This window comes from Fusarium mangiferae, assembly GCF_900044065.1.
Source record: "Fusarium mangiferae strain MRC7560 genome assembly, contig: FMAN_scaffold001, whole genome shotgun sequence".
In the NCBI taxonomy this organism is placed as follows: domain Eukaryota; kingdom Fungi; phylum Ascomycota; class Sordariomycetes; order Hypocreales; family Nectriaceae; genus Fusarium; species Fusarium mangiferae.
Genome location: NW_024573921.1, coordinates 800,030 through 817,868, shown reverse-complemented (window position 1 = coordinate 817,868; position 17,839 = coordinate 800,030). Strand labels below are relative to the sequence as shown.

At 49.2% G+C, this 17,839-nt stretch overlaps 7 protein-coding genes across 7 annotated transcripts; 2 read left to right on the top strand and 5 right to left on the bottom strand.

Annotated features, from left to right (window-relative positions):
- Positions 1 to 237: 237 nt before the first annotated feature.
- Positions 238 to 1,880, bottom strand: FMAN_00774 (uncharacterized protein; the record flags this gene model as incomplete). The annotated part of the gene is made up of 3 exons (XM_041827298.1): positions 238 to 853; positions 923 to 1,448; positions 1,583 to 1,880. 3 exons carry the CDS (start codon positions 1,878 to 1,880, stop codon positions 238 to 240), a joined length of 1,440 nt encoding a protein of 479 aa, XP_041676106.1.
- A 1,585-nt stretch (positions 1,881 to 3,465) lies between these two features.
- On the top strand, positions 3,466 to 4,716 carry FMAN_00773 (uncharacterized protein; the record flags this gene model as incomplete). The annotated part of the gene is made up of 2 exons (XM_041827287.1): positions 3,466 to 4,567; positions 4,616 to 4,716. The coding sequence occupies 2 exons, from the start codon at positions 3,466 to 3,468 to the stop codon at positions 4,714 to 4,716; spliced, it is 1,203 nt and encodes a 400-aa protein (XP_041676105.1).
- Positions 4,717 to 5,646: 930 nt separating this feature from the next.
- On the bottom strand, positions 5,647 to 6,522 carry FMAN_00772 (putative ribosomal protein L9.e.c14; the record flags this gene model as incomplete). Its single annotated transcript, XM_041827275.1, has 3 exons — positions 5,647 to 5,700; positions 5,754 to 6,235; positions 6,477 to 6,522. The coding sequence occupies 3 exons, from the start codon at positions 6,520 to 6,522 to the stop codon at positions 5,647 to 5,649; spliced, it is 582 nt and encodes a 193-aa protein (XP_041676104.1).
- A 563-nt stretch (positions 6,523 to 7,085) lies between these two features.
- FMAN_00771 (putative PEP8-vacuolar protein sorting/targeting protein) lies at positions 7,086 to 8,198 on the top strand (the record flags this gene model as incomplete). Its single annotated transcript, XM_041827264.1, has 3 exons — positions 7,086 to 7,302; positions 7,392 to 8,006; positions 8,065 to 8,198. The coding sequence occupies 3 exons, from the start codon at positions 7,086 to 7,088 to the stop codon at positions 8,196 to 8,198; spliced, it is 966 nt and encodes a 321-aa protein (XP_041676103.1).
- Positions 8,199 to 8,466: 268 nt separating this feature from the next.
- FMAN_00770 (uncharacterized protein) lies at positions 8,467 to 12,053 on the bottom strand (the record flags this gene model as incomplete). Its single annotated transcript, XM_041827253.1, has 3 exons — positions 8,467 to 9,293; positions 9,342 to 11,366; positions 11,420 to 12,053. 3 exons carry the CDS (start codon positions 12,051 to 12,053, stop codon positions 8,467 to 8,469), a joined length of 3,486 nt encoding a protein of 1,161 aa, XP_041676102.1.
- Positions 12,054 to 12,545: 492 nt separating this feature from the next.
- FMAN_00769 (putative Rad51 homolog MEI-3) lies at positions 12,546 to 13,702 on the bottom strand (the record flags this gene model as incomplete). Its single annotated transcript, XM_041827242.1, has 3 exons — positions 12,546 to 13,357; positions 13,411 to 13,558; positions 13,616 to 13,702. The coding sequence occupies 3 exons, from the start codon at positions 13,700 to 13,702 to the stop codon at positions 12,546 to 12,548; spliced, it is 1,047 nt and encodes a 348-aa protein (XP_041676101.1).
- A 953-nt stretch (positions 13,703 to 14,655) lies between these two features.
- FMAN_00768 (putative heat shock protein 30) lies at positions 14,656 to 15,300 on the bottom strand (the record flags this gene model as incomplete). The annotated part of the gene is made up of 1 exon (XM_041827231.1): positions 14,656 to 15,300. One exon carries the CDS (start codon positions 15,298 to 15,300, stop codon positions 14,656 to 14,658), a length of 645 nt encoding a protein of 214 aa, XP_041676100.1.
- Positions 15,301 to 17,839: the final 2,539 nt, after the last annotated feature.

The following is a 17,839-nucleotide window of genomic DNA, read 5'->3' as shown; positions in this document are numbered from 1 at the left end:
ACTCACTTCATTCTCACGCATAATCGTAGTCAAGGTGATGCTGCTCAAACTACCAATAACTAAAAAGCATGCCATTACAAGCTGATGCTTTCTCTTGTCCCCGCTCCTCAGCTCAGCTCAGCTCGTCTACTGTGATTCTCTAAGCTTTGCGAACTCGGACCTGCCAGAACTGACGACATCAAGACGCCCGCGTAATAAACAAGACACTACACTCCTCTAGGGCTGATCTCTGCCAGTTCACTGTTGCTCAAAACTGTACTTCAACCAGCCTCCGAGAGCTCGGAGACTCTCCCATCGCACGTTCTCGTCATCCGACTGCATCAGTTCCATGATCCTTCTCTTGAGGCCAACCTTCTCTAGTTGATATCTCTTCTCGGGAACCTCCTTCACCAGACATCCAACGTCGTTGCAGGCAATGGCAAGCACTTGCTTGTCGTTATCCCAGGGCTGTCGCATGATCTCGGCCAGCTTCCGAGGAATCTCTCCGTTCTCAAACTCGAGAATCTTGCGGGCATTCTCAGCCCAGAAGACCGTGTTTCGATGAGGGGGCGACCATCGGAGGTGACCAGACTGCACCTCAGCAACATACTCGTCGAATGTGGTCTTGGTCTTGGTGTACTCTTCCAGCATTTCCTTGAGCTTTGAAAGATCCTCCAGCAAGTCGGGATCAGTCAGATGGCGACCACTGATGTTCTCGAGAAGAGCGGGAAGGCGAGCAAGAACCGCGGTGGGTAGAAGTGATTTCTGGTTTTTCTCAAGAAGGTTGTAGAGTGTAGAAAGGATCAAACGAGTTGTCTTTTCCTTGGGTGATAATCGTAGAAGGTGAGTGTAAAGAAGGACAATATCGTACTCGCTGCGGTTCAGTATTAGTTGTAGTCCAGCGTTGTCCATCCTCCTCCCCCGGCCTTGTAAATTCACTTACTCGTTGAGTTCATCACCAATCTCCTCAGCCTCAAAACTTATCTGCCAGATAACAAGGAGAGCATGGTAGAGAAGCTGGAGACCAACCCCTCCACCCAGAGAACCCCCAAAGCCAGTAGATCCGGTACCGGTGTTGCCGCTCCAGAGACTAGCAGATGAGCTGCCTCCATTTCCGATCCCAGCTGCAGTTTGAAGAATCTTGATCAGGGGCGCAATCGTCTCGCTTCGCTGGTTCCAGAATTGCTCTCTTGCGACATGCCCAAAGAGCAGAGATGAATACTCCTGTACAGCAATATCTTGTAGACCGGCATCGTTGCTCTTGGCCAAGCCGGAGAGATAGGTGAGAATCACAGGCAGAGCCTGGAGGGTAGATCGGGACTCGTCTCGAGCAAGAGCCATGAGTGTGGTAAGAGCATGTGCAGTAAGCAATGGAATAGGATCCTCAGCATTAGTCGAGTTAAGCAGAGGCAAAAAATGTCGATAAGGCTCCTTTGTCTTGAAGAGGGCCCTGGCTAGAGGTGGAACAGCTGAAGATGTTATGTTAGCATTGGTGATTGGAGATTATGGCGGAAGTCGCTCTATTAGTAGATAGTAAGTAGTAGACATGGGCTACTCAATGGCACTTCCCAATGTCGCATAAAGATAAAAGGGACGCTCTTACTCTCGAGAAGGTCGCCAAGCAACACTAGGATGTACTGGATCACATTCGCATGCTTTCCCGCCGTCTCAAGAACGCTCGTCTTTCCATCGTCGCCAACAAACAAGACGCGATATCCATCAATATCCCCTGACACAATCTCCTTTCTTTGCTCAGGCTTCTTGGCCTTATCTACAGCTCGAATCTTTGCATACTGCTCCTCGGTGAGGGTGCCGGCCCTGACAGCACCGTCCCAGGGAATGGGTCGCTGACGGATGTTGCTCTGGAGAGAGGCCAGGTACGTTGGCGGGTCGAGGGACATGATTAGCTATGATTACAGCGTCGCGGCTGCTAGCAGCGAGCGGTTATTTGTGGGATGAGCCAAAGGATATATCTAGGTGACGAGAACGGAGGGAGGAGAGCGGAGAAGGAGATGGAGGAGGATGGAGGAGCTGGTAGTATGAAGTTTGAAGTCGCTGGTGATGCAACCAACTTGATCTTGAACCGCGCGGAGCGTCACAGGTCAAGCTTGGGGCACCTAATGGAACCTTGAACTTGGTTGGAGCTTAGGTAGCCACAGCTGCCACGCCTAGCGCCACACGTTAAGAGTTTGCCAGATAAAATGTGGCTGTTGATAAAGTGTGGCTTGATCTGGCCTGTGGCTGTGGCCCTAGCGAGTTCTGCCATCCCTCCCATCTTCTCCTCTGCCAAGCTGATGACACGATTGAGCCAAAAGCCCAGACCGACCTGGGAACAATCCCTGAAAAATGCCCTCCCAGCCTCCGAGTTTCGTTTCCCTGCCTTAAACGCTTTACTCCTTCCAACACCGCCAATGGGAAGAGCCAAACACAGGTCTCGGCTTGCAAGGACGTTGCGATTGCCCCTGACAGTTTAATTAAAATATGCAGCATGCAAACGGCTTTCACTCTCATGATACGTGATCTGCTATTCCGGGGTGCCCCGGGCGTCGTGTAAGTGGTGATGACATTTACCCGCTGTACGAGGCCTAGCTCCAGGGCCGCAGACACGGGCCTACAGGGGGTGAGGTGAGCACCTCACTGCTTTGGGGCTCCGGGCAGCTATCGATAGTTGTCCAGTGAGCAAGCACAGGCGTGGTAGTCGGAGGTATCATGAGCTGGCACCCCACCATTGACGTGCATCGTATTCCAAGTCTCACCGACAAGACGAGAGATCGAGAGCTCACAAGAAAAAAGAAGACTGAGTGTTCCCCCTTAAAACGTTGCATCGAGTAAAGAGACTGATTTGTTGGCGTGTGGACCAGGTCCCCTTATTTCGGATGAGCGCGTGCGTGTGTCAAAGTGCCCTTCTAGGTAAATCGGAGAGGCTGGTATAGACTATAGTTGTAAGTGGGAGGTTGGGACTCAAGAGGAAGCCTTTCGTTGCAGCCCACCACCAGCCGCTTAAAACTCTTGGTGCAGCGCCCAGAATTCAACGTTGCCGTTTCTCGTCTCTTTTTTTCCTGCTTGTAATTGACCTCTTACTAACTCTTGGAAGTTTCTTTTTCCTTGGAAACTTCACCACCAAACCTTACTTAGCCTCTCACTCACCCGCATCTCACAGCGACCTTCACTCACCTCCAGACTCCAGTTCCATCTCGGGCACCAACAATACTTCCCCGCGACAACGCAGCCGCTTCTCCCGCATTCCAGAAGCTAAGCTAAGCTGAACTGTTTCACAAGGGACTCGGATAAAATCTCGCAACCAGTCTCGGTTCTTACCCAGATCAAATTCCTCACCTTGTGCACTCAGCTCAATTCGAAACTGGCACAAGCTCTGACTGGAATTGGCCTCAAACAGTATCATTCCGACCTCGGCTTTGCGCCAATATCCACCAACCTTTGAACAAAAGTGACGATCACAACCAAAAAAAAATCAAAATCGCTACAATGCGCTCCGTGACGAGGCCGCTGCTGCTCCTCGCTGCGGCAGCTCTCTGCTCTGCCAAGCCGCTCCCCAGAGATGGTCTTCATGATCGCGATTACTCATATCTCTTGCAACGAGCATGCGACTCACCCTGTGGCTCCGACAATCAGTACTGCTGCGGCTCTAGCGAGACCTGCCAAACATCAAATGGAGTCGCAAGCTGTGTCGCTGCAAAGGGAGGCTGGGTCGGCGATTATACGACTACCTGGACAGAGACCAGAACTTATACCAGCACAATCATGACCCGCTGGGAGCCTGCTCCGGAGCCTACAAAGGGCGTTGACTGTGTGCCCAAGAACGACGAGCAAGAAGCATGCGGTGAGATCTGCTGTGCTGGCTGGCAGACTTGCGCGTTCATGGGTCAATGCTCTGCAAAGCCTGGTTACGAGGAGCCCACCGCTGTTGTCATTACCACTGATGGAAAGATCACCACCCAATACTCGGCTCCTTATCGAGTCACTGGTACCACCACTATCACCAACAGCGGTGCGGCCACCGAGTCCGAGACTGCAACTGAGACTGAGTCCGAGGCTTCTGCAACGGCTACCGAGACTAGCGAGGGTGCTTCAGCTGGCGAGACCGGAACTGGTGGTGGGGGCCTCAGTGCCGGTGCCATTGCTGGTATCGTCATCGGCGTCATCGCTGGTGTTGCGCTTCTCCTTCTTCTGTGCTTCTGCTGTATTGCCCGCGGTCTCTGGGTTGCCCTCTTTGGCAAGAAGGACAAGGAGAAGAGCGAGCGTGTCGATATCTACGAGGAGCGATACTCCCGCCACGGCAGCCGACCACCTCCTTCGGCCTCGGCCCACTCCCGTCGTCCTCGACACAAGGGCTGGTTCGGCATGGGTCGCCGTGGTTCCCCTTCTTCGGCCGGCGATCGTCGTGAGAAGAAGTCGGATGGCAAGAAGTGGCTCGGTATTGCTGGTCTCGCGGCCACGCTCCTTGCTCTCCTCAATCTCAAGAAGGATAAGCGACCTGCAAGCACCAAGCCCGCGCGCTCATCTCGAGGATCGTCACGATCGCGGTATAGCGATTCCTATTACTCATACAGCGACTACACCAGTCCCAGTAAGTCTCGCTGACGACCCCAGATACATCACTTTGTCGTACTAACAGTCACAGCAGGCAGCTCAAGCTCAGGTGGACGAACGAACCGCACTCGTCGCACAAGAGACAGCCGAGCGAGGTCGTACTACTCTCGCGACAGCAGGCGATAACGCCTTTAAATCCCCGCTCCTCAACTTTTTATCCCCATTCGTCACACATATACTCCCCTTCCTGTACATGTCTCTGCATTTGACATAAGGATTCGAGCCCACATTGTACACACTCGACTTGCGGTTTCACACATTAAGGCCACTGGCGTTCCTGGTTGTTCACATATTATGGTATTCTGCTGATATTTTTGCGGCCTCTGGTTTTTATTTCCCCCCCATTTACCCCGTTTCATCATTGATGTTGTTATTTTACCCACGCATTCATGGATGGTCAATGCTGCTGCTTTTTGTTACTCAAGAGATCACGTCACGAAAGGAATTGAAAGGAAGACTAGATGAAATGACTCACAATGAAAGTCAAGAAGTAAAATTACGAGTTTGATATAAAAGATGAATATACTGACGAGGCACGTTCTAATGTAAATGCGAGCCTCATTCTTGATATGCAACTTTTGATCATAATTGCCCCCGTCAATCAAAGACAGCCATTGATGTGCGTGGACCAAAGTTCTGAAATAATTATGCATTGACTCGTTTTACCACTGAGCGAATTGGATAGTATAGATCTTGTCGAACCGACTTCACGATAGACAAAAAACGCTGTGGGAGTTCCCAAGCACAGATAGTGCGCATTGGAAAATGATTAAACGCCTTTTTTTTTCTTCTTATCGCAAAACACCCGAAACGAACCCTCGTCTAAAAGCCGGCCCTTTTTTTGCTCCTAAAATGGTCACATGCACGAATGAACAGATGCGATTCGATTCGTTGGCGAGATTCAAGTGTTTGTCGGCACCAGAGTCATCATCTCTTTGCTTTTTTGAAATTTGTTTTGTAGCCCTTTTTTTTGCTACATGACATGCAACGATGAACCTTCGCCACTCCTGAGACCCAGAAACGCAAAAGAAACAAGATCCGTGTCCGTACCCGCGCTTATTCGTCCTGGACAATGTTGCCCTTCTCGGAGACGTACAGACCGTCAAGGAACTAGGCCAATCAGTAAGAGTCAGGAAAAGAGACAGTGTGATATTATGTCCTACCTTTCGGATATCCTTGTTTCGCACCCGGCAGATCTGCTGGATATCGGCGGCACTTTGCGACACGTTCTCCAGAGAGTTACCAGAGAGGACGAGCTCATCCTTCTGGGTGGTGGAAGCCTCAACATCGACACCAGGCTGCATGACAATTCGGCGGACGAGCTTCTCGCCGATGAAGTTTCGGATCTCAACCTCGTACAGGTCGGTCTCCGCGTTCTTGGAGACGTTGACGTTGATGGGGAAATGGGCGTAGACGTATCGCATCTTGTACTTGAAGCCCTTGGTGACACCAATGATCAGGTTGTTGATGAGGGTTCGTACAGTTCGGAGGGTAGCGACATTCTTGCGGACACCGTGGTGGATCTCGATGGAGATCTGGTTCTTCTTGGGGACGGTGAAGTTGACGGCCAGGTGGCTGAGATCCTTGACCAGCTTGCCGCGGGGGCCCTCAACGGTGACAATTCGCGACTTAATGCTGACCTTGACTATATAGAGAAAACGAGTCAGCTTTTCCGTCTTGTGAGTTGGAGATTCTCGTTTCGACGCTCGTGGATAATCCCCTCGGGAATTGCCAGAGTTCCCATTGTGGGCGCAGTTTATTGTTGGTGTTGATGTGCAGCCCCCATTTGCGAATAGCTCTGGCAATTTTTCGAGGGGACCGATACCCAAATTATTCGAGCGACGGCGAGGATATCAGACTTGAAAATGAAACAGGGCGCAACGTACCCCCCTCGGGGATCTCAAGGAGCTCCTGGGAATGAATGTACTTCATCCTGCCGGCTGTGAGTTGATATCGGTGTTGAGGGATACAGGCGAAACAAATTCTGAGTTCTTGTGCGGGAAGAACATGGAAAGTGCGTAGGGCTTTCTCTTTCCACGTGAGCGAATTTGGTGGAGAATTCACGTGACCAGTGCGGAAGCTGTGAGCCAATTAGATCTATTAGCAATGAAGAACACCAGTTTTATAAGCAGAACATCGGTAATTATGGTAGGAAAATATACAAACTGTTTACTGTAAGAGAAGTAATAATCAACAGTCTCGGTAAATTATCTGTTCTTTTCCTGTCTGTATTCATGTTTGAATTCTGATCACATTCATATCTTATCAAGTCGTTCGGCCTTGTTAAGGTAACTGCGGCAAGCTCGGTGGGTCTTCATCGGTCCCCTGTCTCCCCGGCCGACGTCAGCGCCGACTCTCCTCAACAGCTCGGTCCAGCTCAGCCCAGCCCAGTCCAGCCATCCCACTATCATAAAGCTTGCGCCAAACATAGCCTCATCTCACTTATCAACAGAGCACTTGGGGCAAGAGGCAGACGACATACAAAATCGCCCGCCATGTCGTACTTTTTCGCGACTCCCGTCGATATCGACGTCGTCCTCGATGATACAGATGAGCGTTCTATGGTCGATGTCAAGCTCGACAAGAACCGTCGCGAGAAGGCGCCTCTCTTTATGGATGGCGAGTCTGTCAAGGGCGCTGTCACCGTTCGTCCAAAGGATGGCAAGAGACTCGAGCATACTGGCATCAAGGTCCAATTCATCGGCACGATAGGTTCGCGACCCCTATACCTCGCAATGCCCTCCCTATCGCCTTCGCACGTACGTTTGGCAAGCTACTTCAGTTACTGACCTGTCGCAAAGAAATGTTCTTCGATCGCGGCAACCACTATGAATTTCTGTCCCTCAACCAGGAACTCGCTGCGCCTGGCGAGCTTCAGCACCCACAAACATTCGACTTCAACTTCAAAAACGTCGAGAAGCAGTACGAATCATACAATGGCATCAACGTTAAGCTGCGCTACTTCGTCCGCGTCACCGTTTCACGCCGTATGGCCGATGTCATCCGGGAAAAGGATATCTGGGTCTACAGCTATCGCATCCCCCCTGAGATGAACAGCAGCATCAAGATGGATGTTGGTATCGAGGACTGTCTACACATTGAGTTCGAGTACAGCAAGAGCAAATACCATCTCAAGGATGTCATTGTTGGGCGCATCTACTTCTTGCTTGTGCGCCTGAAGATCAAGCACATGGAGCTGTCCATCATCAGAAGAGAGACGACAGGCGCTGCTCCCAACCAGTATAATGAAAGTGAAACCTTGGTGCGCTTCGAGATCATGGACGGTTCCCCGTCGCGAGGAGAGACAATTCCCATTCGACTATTCCTCGGCGGCTTTGATCTAACACCTACATTCCGCGACGTTAACAAGAAGTTCTCCACGCGTTACTACCTCAGCTTAGTTCTCATCGACGAAGGTCAGCCAAGCCCCCACCCAATCTCATGTCTCAACCACCCAACTAACATCGTTCACAGATGCTCGACGATACTTCAAGCAATCTGAGATTATCCTATACCGCCAAGCTCCTGACGCCGCACCCGTTCTAAATGCCGGTACCTCATCACTACCTGCGCCCCCAGAGAACAAGTTGGCTGCTGCACAGGCATAAAGATAGATTAGAAGAGCCTGGCTGTTGGTCTGATGTACATACCATGTCAACTTCATGCGCGTCCTTTAAGCATCGGGTCCTGGCGTTTCGGGTTTCAAGGCTGGAAGAGCAAGATGATGCAAGATTTGTAGTTTCTGTTTCCTCTGCAAATCAAATTAATACATACACCGTAAACAGTCCCGGTGATATGTCCTGAGTATTTCGCCCGTCCGAGTTTTGAAACAATACACCTCTAGTCTACACAAAGTAACCTGTCCTATTTCTGCATTCATGCAATTTCCATAACGTCATCCGCCTCGAAGCCAAATTGGTTGTTGTGAATCGCTGCGATCCGGTCCAGCTCATCCTGATACTGCTTGCGAATATCGGCCAATGATACCACCTTGCGCTTTCCTGCATCTTTCTGTCCAAAGCCAGCCGAGGTCTCATCATAAATCCAAGCCTGCTTGGGGTCTACACAGCTGAGAGCATTAATAAGCAGTAGGTATTGCCTTGTCACCGGCGTATCGAGGATATCTTCTCCCGTAGCCTCATCCCCCTCCCCGGCGCTTTGCAGCTTGTGGATTCGGTCTAATACAACCGACGCGGCGCCACGGTAGTTATCGTGCTTAATACGCCATGAGTAGAGGACCTGGTGGTAGGGAAATCCTTCTATAACATCCAATGATGCTTTTGTCTTCTGCGCCAGGATATCGTCAACCTCCTGTTGGAGACCGGGGAAAGGGAGAGCAACGAGCTCATTGTTGTGATAAGTCGCACACATTCTGTCAATCAACTTGCGCAGATTTGAGATCTTCATGGCCTGATCCTTAATCGAGACCAAGGTTGTGTGTGCGAGCTCGAATTGCGAGGTTGCTACTGCAGCGTTGAACAAGCGGCTTTGCATGTCAGTCTTGGTGAACATAGCATCCTGCTTAGTACCCAGGAACTGCATGGCCAGGCGGGCGAAATCGACCACATAAGAGTAGGCCTTCTGCTTCTCGAACAAAGCAACAATATGCGAATAGTACTTTGCAAGGCCTTGGTAAAGGAGGTTCCACTCTGTGTCATCAAGCAAGCCGCTACTATGGCGGTCGCTTCCAGCATCCCCAGCGCCTGGCGATCTGTTAGTGAGGGATCAGTAGCAAAATTGTAGGGACTTACTCATTCCAATGGCTGCTTTTCTGAAGAAAATGGCAGCGGTATTGAAATCCTTCAAAGCCAGCTGCAAACGGCCCTGGACATATGTGGAGAAGGGGTTCTGGTCGCAGAAAGGCGCAAGATCCAACGCCAAATCAGCCCTCTCTCGTTTGATGAGAGAGCACTGGACAAGCGGTGGTGAAATCTCAATATCACTGTCCGGAGCGCACAAGTTGGTGACGAGATCTGTGACACTGGTAGCCAGTGGCTCACTCTGGTTCGCAAAACCAAGCAGGTGACCAACATGCGCCTCCAGTGCAGTTACGAGCTGAGCATCCTCAGAGCTCTTCTTCACAGCTCCGCTCTCACTTTTTTCTCGGGTGCTTGGCACTGAGATTTCTGTCTGGGCGAGCCATTTCAATAGCTCCAAACGTCGCAGGGCCACGACGAGCTGTCTGAATACGTTGCCAATATCAACACGATTGTGAAGAGCCTCTGCCTCGTTATCGTGCTCATACTCCATGTGGACGAGAAGAATCAACTGGCTGAAGTAAACCTTCCGCTGCAACTCAATACTGTCTTGGACGGCTTTGACGACCAGTTTCCTGCCAAAGTCGGTAAGTGGGTGACGTAAGTTCCGTGACTTGGCTTCCTCTGGTGCAGAGATTAGACTCATCACATCGGTGTAAAGCTCGTCTGTCACTATGTTAAAGTTTGGGCCAAGAGCATCGACAACTTGGCTACAGTCATCTTCAGTGATGCCTTGCCAAGATCCAGACTTGTCGTAGAAACATGAGATGCGCTCGAGGCCTGTCTTGGAAGAGTCCTCAAACAGCTCAGGTCGTAGTGCAGCATGGCAGAGCGGCACCAGGTGATCAGGCAACCCGGCAACCAAGTTCAAAGCTGCATTGACTAGAGCCGTTTGCGCAACGTGGTCTTCCTCAGGAGAAGTGAGGTTATGGTACAGTCGCTCCAAGCTACTGCACTCACGAATAGCTGAGAGGAAGTCGGCGCAGACAACCCAAGTCATTCCTGTAGAGGGGTCAAGTGTCAACCCGAGCGCTTCTCCTCGTTGCTTGTCCAATTCGAGCAACAGGCGGTAGAACCTCAACCACTGGGTCTCACTGGATGCGCGGAAGGATTCGTACTCCATAGCGCCCGAAGAACCTCGATCTAGCGTTGCAGCAGCCCCTAGTATCGAACAAATCGACTCTGCCAGCCCTCGAGCCTTGGCAGCGGTCTCTGATTTTCCGTAGCCTCGCTCATAAATCGATAATGCTGCTTCTAAGGTCGATTTCGTAAACTGACCAGGCTTCAGGATAAGCTGGAGCCACTTCTCTGTAACGTCAGTAGGATCCCAGGGGCCAGAACTCTCTGCAGCCTGTATGAGATTATCTGCATAGACGCCGTCCCAGTTCTCCTCCCAGCTCTGCGAGATATTCTTACGATCCACTTCGAGCCTTTGCACCCTATACGTCATGTTGTTCTTCCACAGAGTCCAGAGTTGGATAGCGCCCTCTACAGGACAAGAGAGAGCGAAATCAGCGAGTGTCCACACATCAGAGGATGATGGTGTCAGTGGAACCAAGGCGTTATTGGGGAAGATGTCTTCGACGACGACGGTCTGCGCATCCTTTGCGACGATCTTCCAGAACTTAAACTCTCCAGCGCCGATGGGCGAGAAGGTTGCGCATATCCTACTAGTTCGGCCCCTTCCAACAATCTGTACTAGGTTCGTCTGTGATGGATCAATAGCCCACTTTCCAATCTCCTGGGGGTTCCTCTCAGCATTGAGAATATCGCCTGTATAAAGAATTTGGCCATCGTTGATGTTCCAAATTCGCATTCTGTGATCGAGACAGACTGTGATCGCAAAGAGACTATCATCCATTCCGAAACTTGTGATCTGAATCGACGTGGCTGAGCTGTATTCCATATTGATCTTGCCGTTCTTGATTGTGTGTTTTCCTTGGAAAGGAAGAAGACTTCGGAGATTCTGCGCCCATCCCTGGACGTTAAAGAACGACTCCTTCCAGACGAGTGAGGATACTGCAAGAATTAGCATTGGCATATTTTGACATCACTAGCCCAATAGCACTCACGCTCATGCGCTTTGTTCTTGTCAAGCCTAATCATTCCCCCATCATTGACCGTAATCAACAGCGTCTCCGCGTTCACAGCAATCATGCGATGAGGATGCTTGAAACCCAATCCTGCCGGCGCTTGGACCTTGCCGAGGTCAGAAAGTCCAGCATCGACGGCCGATCTCTTCCTGAACAAATCTGGCCGAAGGGTGAAGCTATACAGCTGATATGCTTGGTCGAGAACAAAAACACATAGGGAATCGTGCTCTTCGGGGTCCGAAAATGTGACGCATCCTGGCTGAATAGGTACTGAAAAGTGGAAGTTCAAGACAAGCGGAGAATCGGTCGCCTGTGTCTTCTTGCAAACATCAACAGCCCGAATGCTGAGGAGAGTGCCGTCCTCCAAGATCCTCCAAAGGAAGCTACGTGGTGTGTCATGCCAAATTCGGTGGTAGACAGAAGAGGCAGTGGCTAGGTTCTTCGTTCGAAATGTCGTCTCATCTTCTGCTGTGTTCTCGCGCACCGGTTTTCGAAAATTGCGGCTCTGTATTGAATTCGAGGGTACTCGGATCGTGACAACAGAAGAAGAAGTAGGGGGGTCGAGGTTCACTCTTGTCTCTTTGAAGAGATATTGGGTATCAACTTGATCCATTTTCGCCCCATGAATCAAGTCGAGCGTGACGAGATGAGTTCGAGTACTAGGCGTTGAGTTGGATGTGATGATGGATACCTAAGGTTGTTAACAAAGCGGAATCGCGTTGTAGAATTTCTGGCAGAGTCGCGACCCACGCTAACCTAAAAAGGCAATCAGCTAGGTACTGGTCACTGCAACACTGCCGACATAGGTACATTAGTAGGTAGGTACTAAGGTAGGATAAACGATTGAGTGCATCAAAGTTACGCACTGCTAATCATGCGTCAATTTCATTTCTTTCTTTGGGAGGATTTGCTCCAAAGAAACTTGTTTTCATTGGTGAGAATTCCAGCTATTCATCCCAACCACCCTATCCTCTAACATTTAGGTAACATCCATCTCAAGAAAAACACATGAAACAACCATTAAGTTATGCGCCAGCAATCATATCAAGAATCATCACCATATACTCCAGTGATCGTACAAACATGCAAGGTCGTCCGCTATCGTCTAATCCTTCTCCATGTCCTTTGGGGCCGGGTCACCGATACCCTCTTCGCCAATGGCAAACAGAGTATCACTTTCTGGCAGGCATGGGCTGTCGTAAATTTTGGCAATGCGTGTTTCCGCACGACCCTTCTTGAGACTGATTCTTGTTGTACTGGCATGAGCGATAATGTTGCCACCAATGGGCTTCTTTGGATCAGGGTTGAACATGGCACTTGGGCCACCATCGACCTGAGCCACGACTTGATTTGTAATGACAACCGCGATGCCAAATTCATCTGCCAGACGCTGAAGGGTCCTCATGAATTTGGCCAAGTGAGTCTGTCGATTCGAGAGCTCACCGCGACCGCAAAAGTCTGTTCGGTAGAGCGATGTCGCACTATCGACGATGAGCAGAGAAAATCGGGTCTCACACATCATAGCTGCAGCCTGGTTGAGTAATTGAAGCTGGTGATCAGAGTTGTAAGCGCGTGCGTACGCAACATTGTCCAAGACCTCTTCGCCAGAAAGGCCAAATCGGTTGGCAACGCCCAGTAGACGGACTGGTCGAAATGTACCCTCGGTATCGATGTACATGCATTTTCCTTCGCCACCGCCCATATCAAAGGGTAGTTGACAAGTCACGGCGAGTGTGTGGCAGATCTGACTCTTTCCGGTTCTGAATTCACCAAACAGTTCAGTAACTGAACCTGTTTCAATGCCACCAGCAAGAAGAGTATCAAGGTTCTTGGATCCAGTGGTAATAGAAATGAGCTCGCTGCGACGCTGGTGCATCTCCGTGGCTGTAGTGAAGCCCATGGGGACGAGCTTGGAGGCTGCAATACTGTCAGTGATTTTCCCCGATATATCCGATCCGATAGACACTTACCCTCTCCCAGGATCTTGGTCGCCTTCTGTTCTGAGATACCCTTGATCTGTTCCAGCACTCGACGCGGCGTGTAGGCCACGGACTCGACTGTGTTGTAGCCTCCATCAATGACAAGCTGAATATCTCGCTTCGTCAAACCAGCAATTCCCTGCATGGATCAATCAGCGTCAGCCTTTATCACAATTGCGTTTCGACAGAAGTTTACCTCGAGCGCGGAGAGTGGCGTTGGAGCACCAGGGCCAGGCATGCCGCCCTCTTCGCCCATCTGAGCCTCATCATACTCCTCACTCATTGTGATTCTTAAGTCCTTCTCCTGAATTGTATCAGTCAAAGACGATGATTCACAGACTGTACGGTGAACTAGAAATTTGCAAGAAATGGGCGAGGGGGTGAAGGAGGAAATCGCGGTCGCGTCTACCTACCTTAGTGTGGAGGCAACAGCGCCACCATTCTACGCCAAATCACGTGTCGCCGGTTGACATGGAAATTTCTATGACAGCCGACTCTTAATTGGTCAACGGAAAAGGTGGGTTTTAGTCTGTCAGCGAATAACCATTATCTTTCGATCGAAGCCAACGCTTCTGAGAATTATTTACACATGATGTAGAGTTTCTTAACTGGATTGATATAGGATGATCATGAACTTGTCATATAATCAAAAACCGAATTTCTATTGATGATTTCAAGATTTTATTCGTTTGCTGACCTTGGGCCCCCTGTCTATTTGCCTGTCTTGACTAACATCCTAGTAAGAGCATTTAATAGCAAGCACATGCCTGAAGGCGCAAGAAACTTCTGACACTTGATGAAATTGCCCAAAACTACAATCCTGAATCCATTGGCTTGCAAAGCCTACCTGGATTATTATGTCGCTTGCGGTATAGACCCTTAGGAGGTAGTCTAGGTGTAACTAATACTATGGCAGTGTTAAGGAGTGAACAACGTCGTAGATATCGCATTAAATATATTCACGGACAACTAGATATGGCTGAACATGTCACTTGGACTTTTATGAATATTTGGGAAGTTGTTTGTAAAAGCAGTTGAATTATTAGTTGCTGTTGTACAAGGAGTGAATGGCCGAGTTAGGCCTACAATGCTATTTCATGCTAAGAAACCTTCAAACACCGATCCATGCAATGCTTAAGTCGTAAAGATGAGTCATTACTGATCTTGACTTGTCGTGAAATCTGGGAGCTGGATAACAACGTCATCAAGATTCCGGCTTGTGGTGTGTTGTCGCGTTTACTCGACGTTAATGCGGCGAGACTCGTGCTTCTTGGCCTTGGGAACAACAATGCTCAGGATGCCATCCTTGAACTTGGCAGAGACGTTGTCCTGGTCGACACGAGTGGGAAAGTTGAAGCTGCGAGAGAACTCGCCGAAGGTGCGCTCGGTGAGCCAGTACTTGGATTGATCACCAGGCTTCTTCTCAACCTCCTTGGACTGTTGGTGGTGGGTGACTTCGGTGCTCTCGTGTGCCTTGGCCTCGGCCTCATCCTCAACCGTGGCGTGGTGAGAGTTCTTGTTCTCGTCGTTCCCCTCGCCTTCGGCAATGGCGCCCTGGGACTGGGCGCCCTCGACGAGGCCAGCGGGAGGAGTGCCGGCAGTGTATGTGCGCTCAGTCTTGCCGCGGATGGTCATGGTCTGAGGCTCAGTGAATTCGATGTTGACGTTTTCCTTGGTCATGCCGGGGAGCTCTCCATGGAGCTCGTAGGCCTCGCCAGTCTCGCGGACATCGAACTTGGGCTGCCAGTGGGTGAGGCCGCTTCGACGGGTACCACCGTTCTGTTGTCCCTGACGAGAGTAGCTATCGAAGTCGTCGAGGAGACGGAAGAGGGGAGTAAAGGAAGCATCGGAGTTGTAGAAGTTGCGGGGGAAGAAAGCCATTGTGTTTGCGTTGATGTTTGTGTGTGTGTGTGGAAGAGAGATGGTTGTAGTGTGCAGAGAGTTGTAGTGTTGTGGATATTGTTGTCGCTTGTGCTTGTTTCCTTGTGTGTGTGTTCTGATGAAGAATGAAGTCCAGCTTGGGGGGGGAGAAAAGCCTTGCTTTATACCTATTGATGAGGAAGATGTGATCGAGATAGGAGTTTCCTTACCTATCGCGAAAGGTCGATGGAACCTACCACTTGGAGGTTCTGGAAATCGCACGACTGCGAAAGAGGCCTATAGAAGCATTGGCAAACCTTAAGCGAGGACTACTACGTGATGTTGACATCAAAATCATACGAAATTAGGTGCCATCGCGAGTCTGTTGGCTGCTCGTGGTTGCATGAAGCTGCTGGACAGTGGTGGATCATGGTGGAATCTTCCTTCCAATTCGGGAACGTAAACACGATATAGCAGCAGCAACACAGCCCTTGACTTCTGACAGTCACGGAAACTTCTGGTCATATTAGGTACCATAAATATTACCCGACCTTAAGCAAGCCAATGAATTCGTTGAGGCTTTACGCTGATCAGTTATCGGTTCCATGGACAATCGAAGAATGCTAAGGTACTCCGTACACTGTGATAGAATCCAATGTCTGGGGAAGATGGTCCAAGCGTTTAGAATGCTGACATAATATGCTTGACTACAGTTCTGATCACCCTATACCAAGCTAGATCATGCTTGAATAAGTATAGTCGCTATAGTTCAACATCCTCTCTGTTACATATTCTAGGTAGCTTTAATCCATTAAGTGTTCTGGTCGGAGATTTATCTTCGTCTTGTATAGGGCTCAAGACTGGTCATTTTGTTGTTAATGTTTTCATCACTAACAATGCCTTAACATTAATAACAACAGTTATATTCAACTCCACACTTGAATGCACACCTAGCTATGTAAAAATTCAAGGCAGCCACTACCTCTAAATAAAAAACATCACGTTATTAGAAGTGATAAAAAATGTAGTTTTTACTCGATTTATCTAATTTTGACCATATTGCTCAAGAGCTACCACAATGTACCCGAATTATATTATATCTCCTCTGCAAAGACCGCTTATTTCAAACCTGCATAACCTCAACGCCGAGCTAAAGAATCTCCTGTAGTAAGTATCACGCAGCAATTACAGAATATGCTAATATAATTACCCAAGTAGCGAACATGCAATAAATATAGAGGCCTGGGTATTTAGAATTATTTGGGTTGACAATAGGCAGATATTGAGGAGCTACCCTGAATCGAAACAATACCCATAAGCAGGGATAAAGCATTTATGGATGAAATACCCTTCATTATGCTAACTACTACTAACTTCGTACCTTAAGAATCTATTTGATATTCTCAGCACTTGGTGCCTTATATAAGAAAGACGACAGAAGCCAAAAGGTGTAGTTAAAGCAGGAAAGAAGGATGCTCCCACCTTATGATCATACCTTCACTGGAAGATTCGGAGGCATATGATGATATAAAATAATTTCCTCCCAAAAGAACAGACCTAGGATGAGTGCAAGCTCATGACGCATAAGTCTTTGAGCTGTAATGTGTCGATGATGAGTACTGATGAGTGGTTGAGGACCCAACCACACTGTGCCTAATTGAAAATGAGCGGCTTTCAACCAATTAGTGTTCCTGTGCTGGAAAGTCCCAGAAGAAGTTGGACTGAGAATGCATTCAGATCAAGAACTATTTGCTGAGAAAACAACCCAGGATTCAACCGAGTGGTATCAACATTGGTCACCTGGAGCCAGAAGACACTATCTTCAATATGGTGACCATATCCCACGTCGATGTACTGGAGACAATGGAACAGCATATGAGACACTAGTCCCAGCTTAAGAAGTGAGAGGATAGCGACCCTAGCGGAGGAGCCAGTGGTGAACATCGTTTAAGAGTGGCAGCTAAAGACAGAGAATATAGAGAAGATCCTGGAGAGGTCGAAATGGACATCTGAGTTGGACTCTATATGTGCACCGTGGCTAATAGGCATAGGCATGATTGTGTAGACCAGAGAGGGAGGTCTGAATGTTGTAGGTGCACCGCATCGAAAGGTGTAAGGCTCAGCGAGGGAAGGCCAACGTTCGGTGACAGATCGTTACATCAAAGGCTCAGACGTTCGTGAAGTTCGGTCGCAGTCGAAACCCTCTTATCGTAGGTAGGCAAAGGGCTTATAATCTGGAGGCCTATTGTAGTAATGTAAGTAGAATGTCGTGGTGAAAAGGGAGTGGTGAAAAGGAAAGAGTGGGTAGAGGCAAAGAGATACACTTAGACGCACTCAAATGTATAGACTTACTTACAACGTGACCCAGTCAACTGTAAAATAAGAATAATATTTCAAGTCGTACTCCCATCGATATGAATTCGTCAAGAAGAACAATTAACAACAAAAAAGGCCATACTTGTTAGATATCATGGGCAAATCCAGGGACAATACATATCCCCAGCTCTGCTGATATGACAAATGACGTAATTTAGCGATAAAGTGAACAGGGGCAAACGGG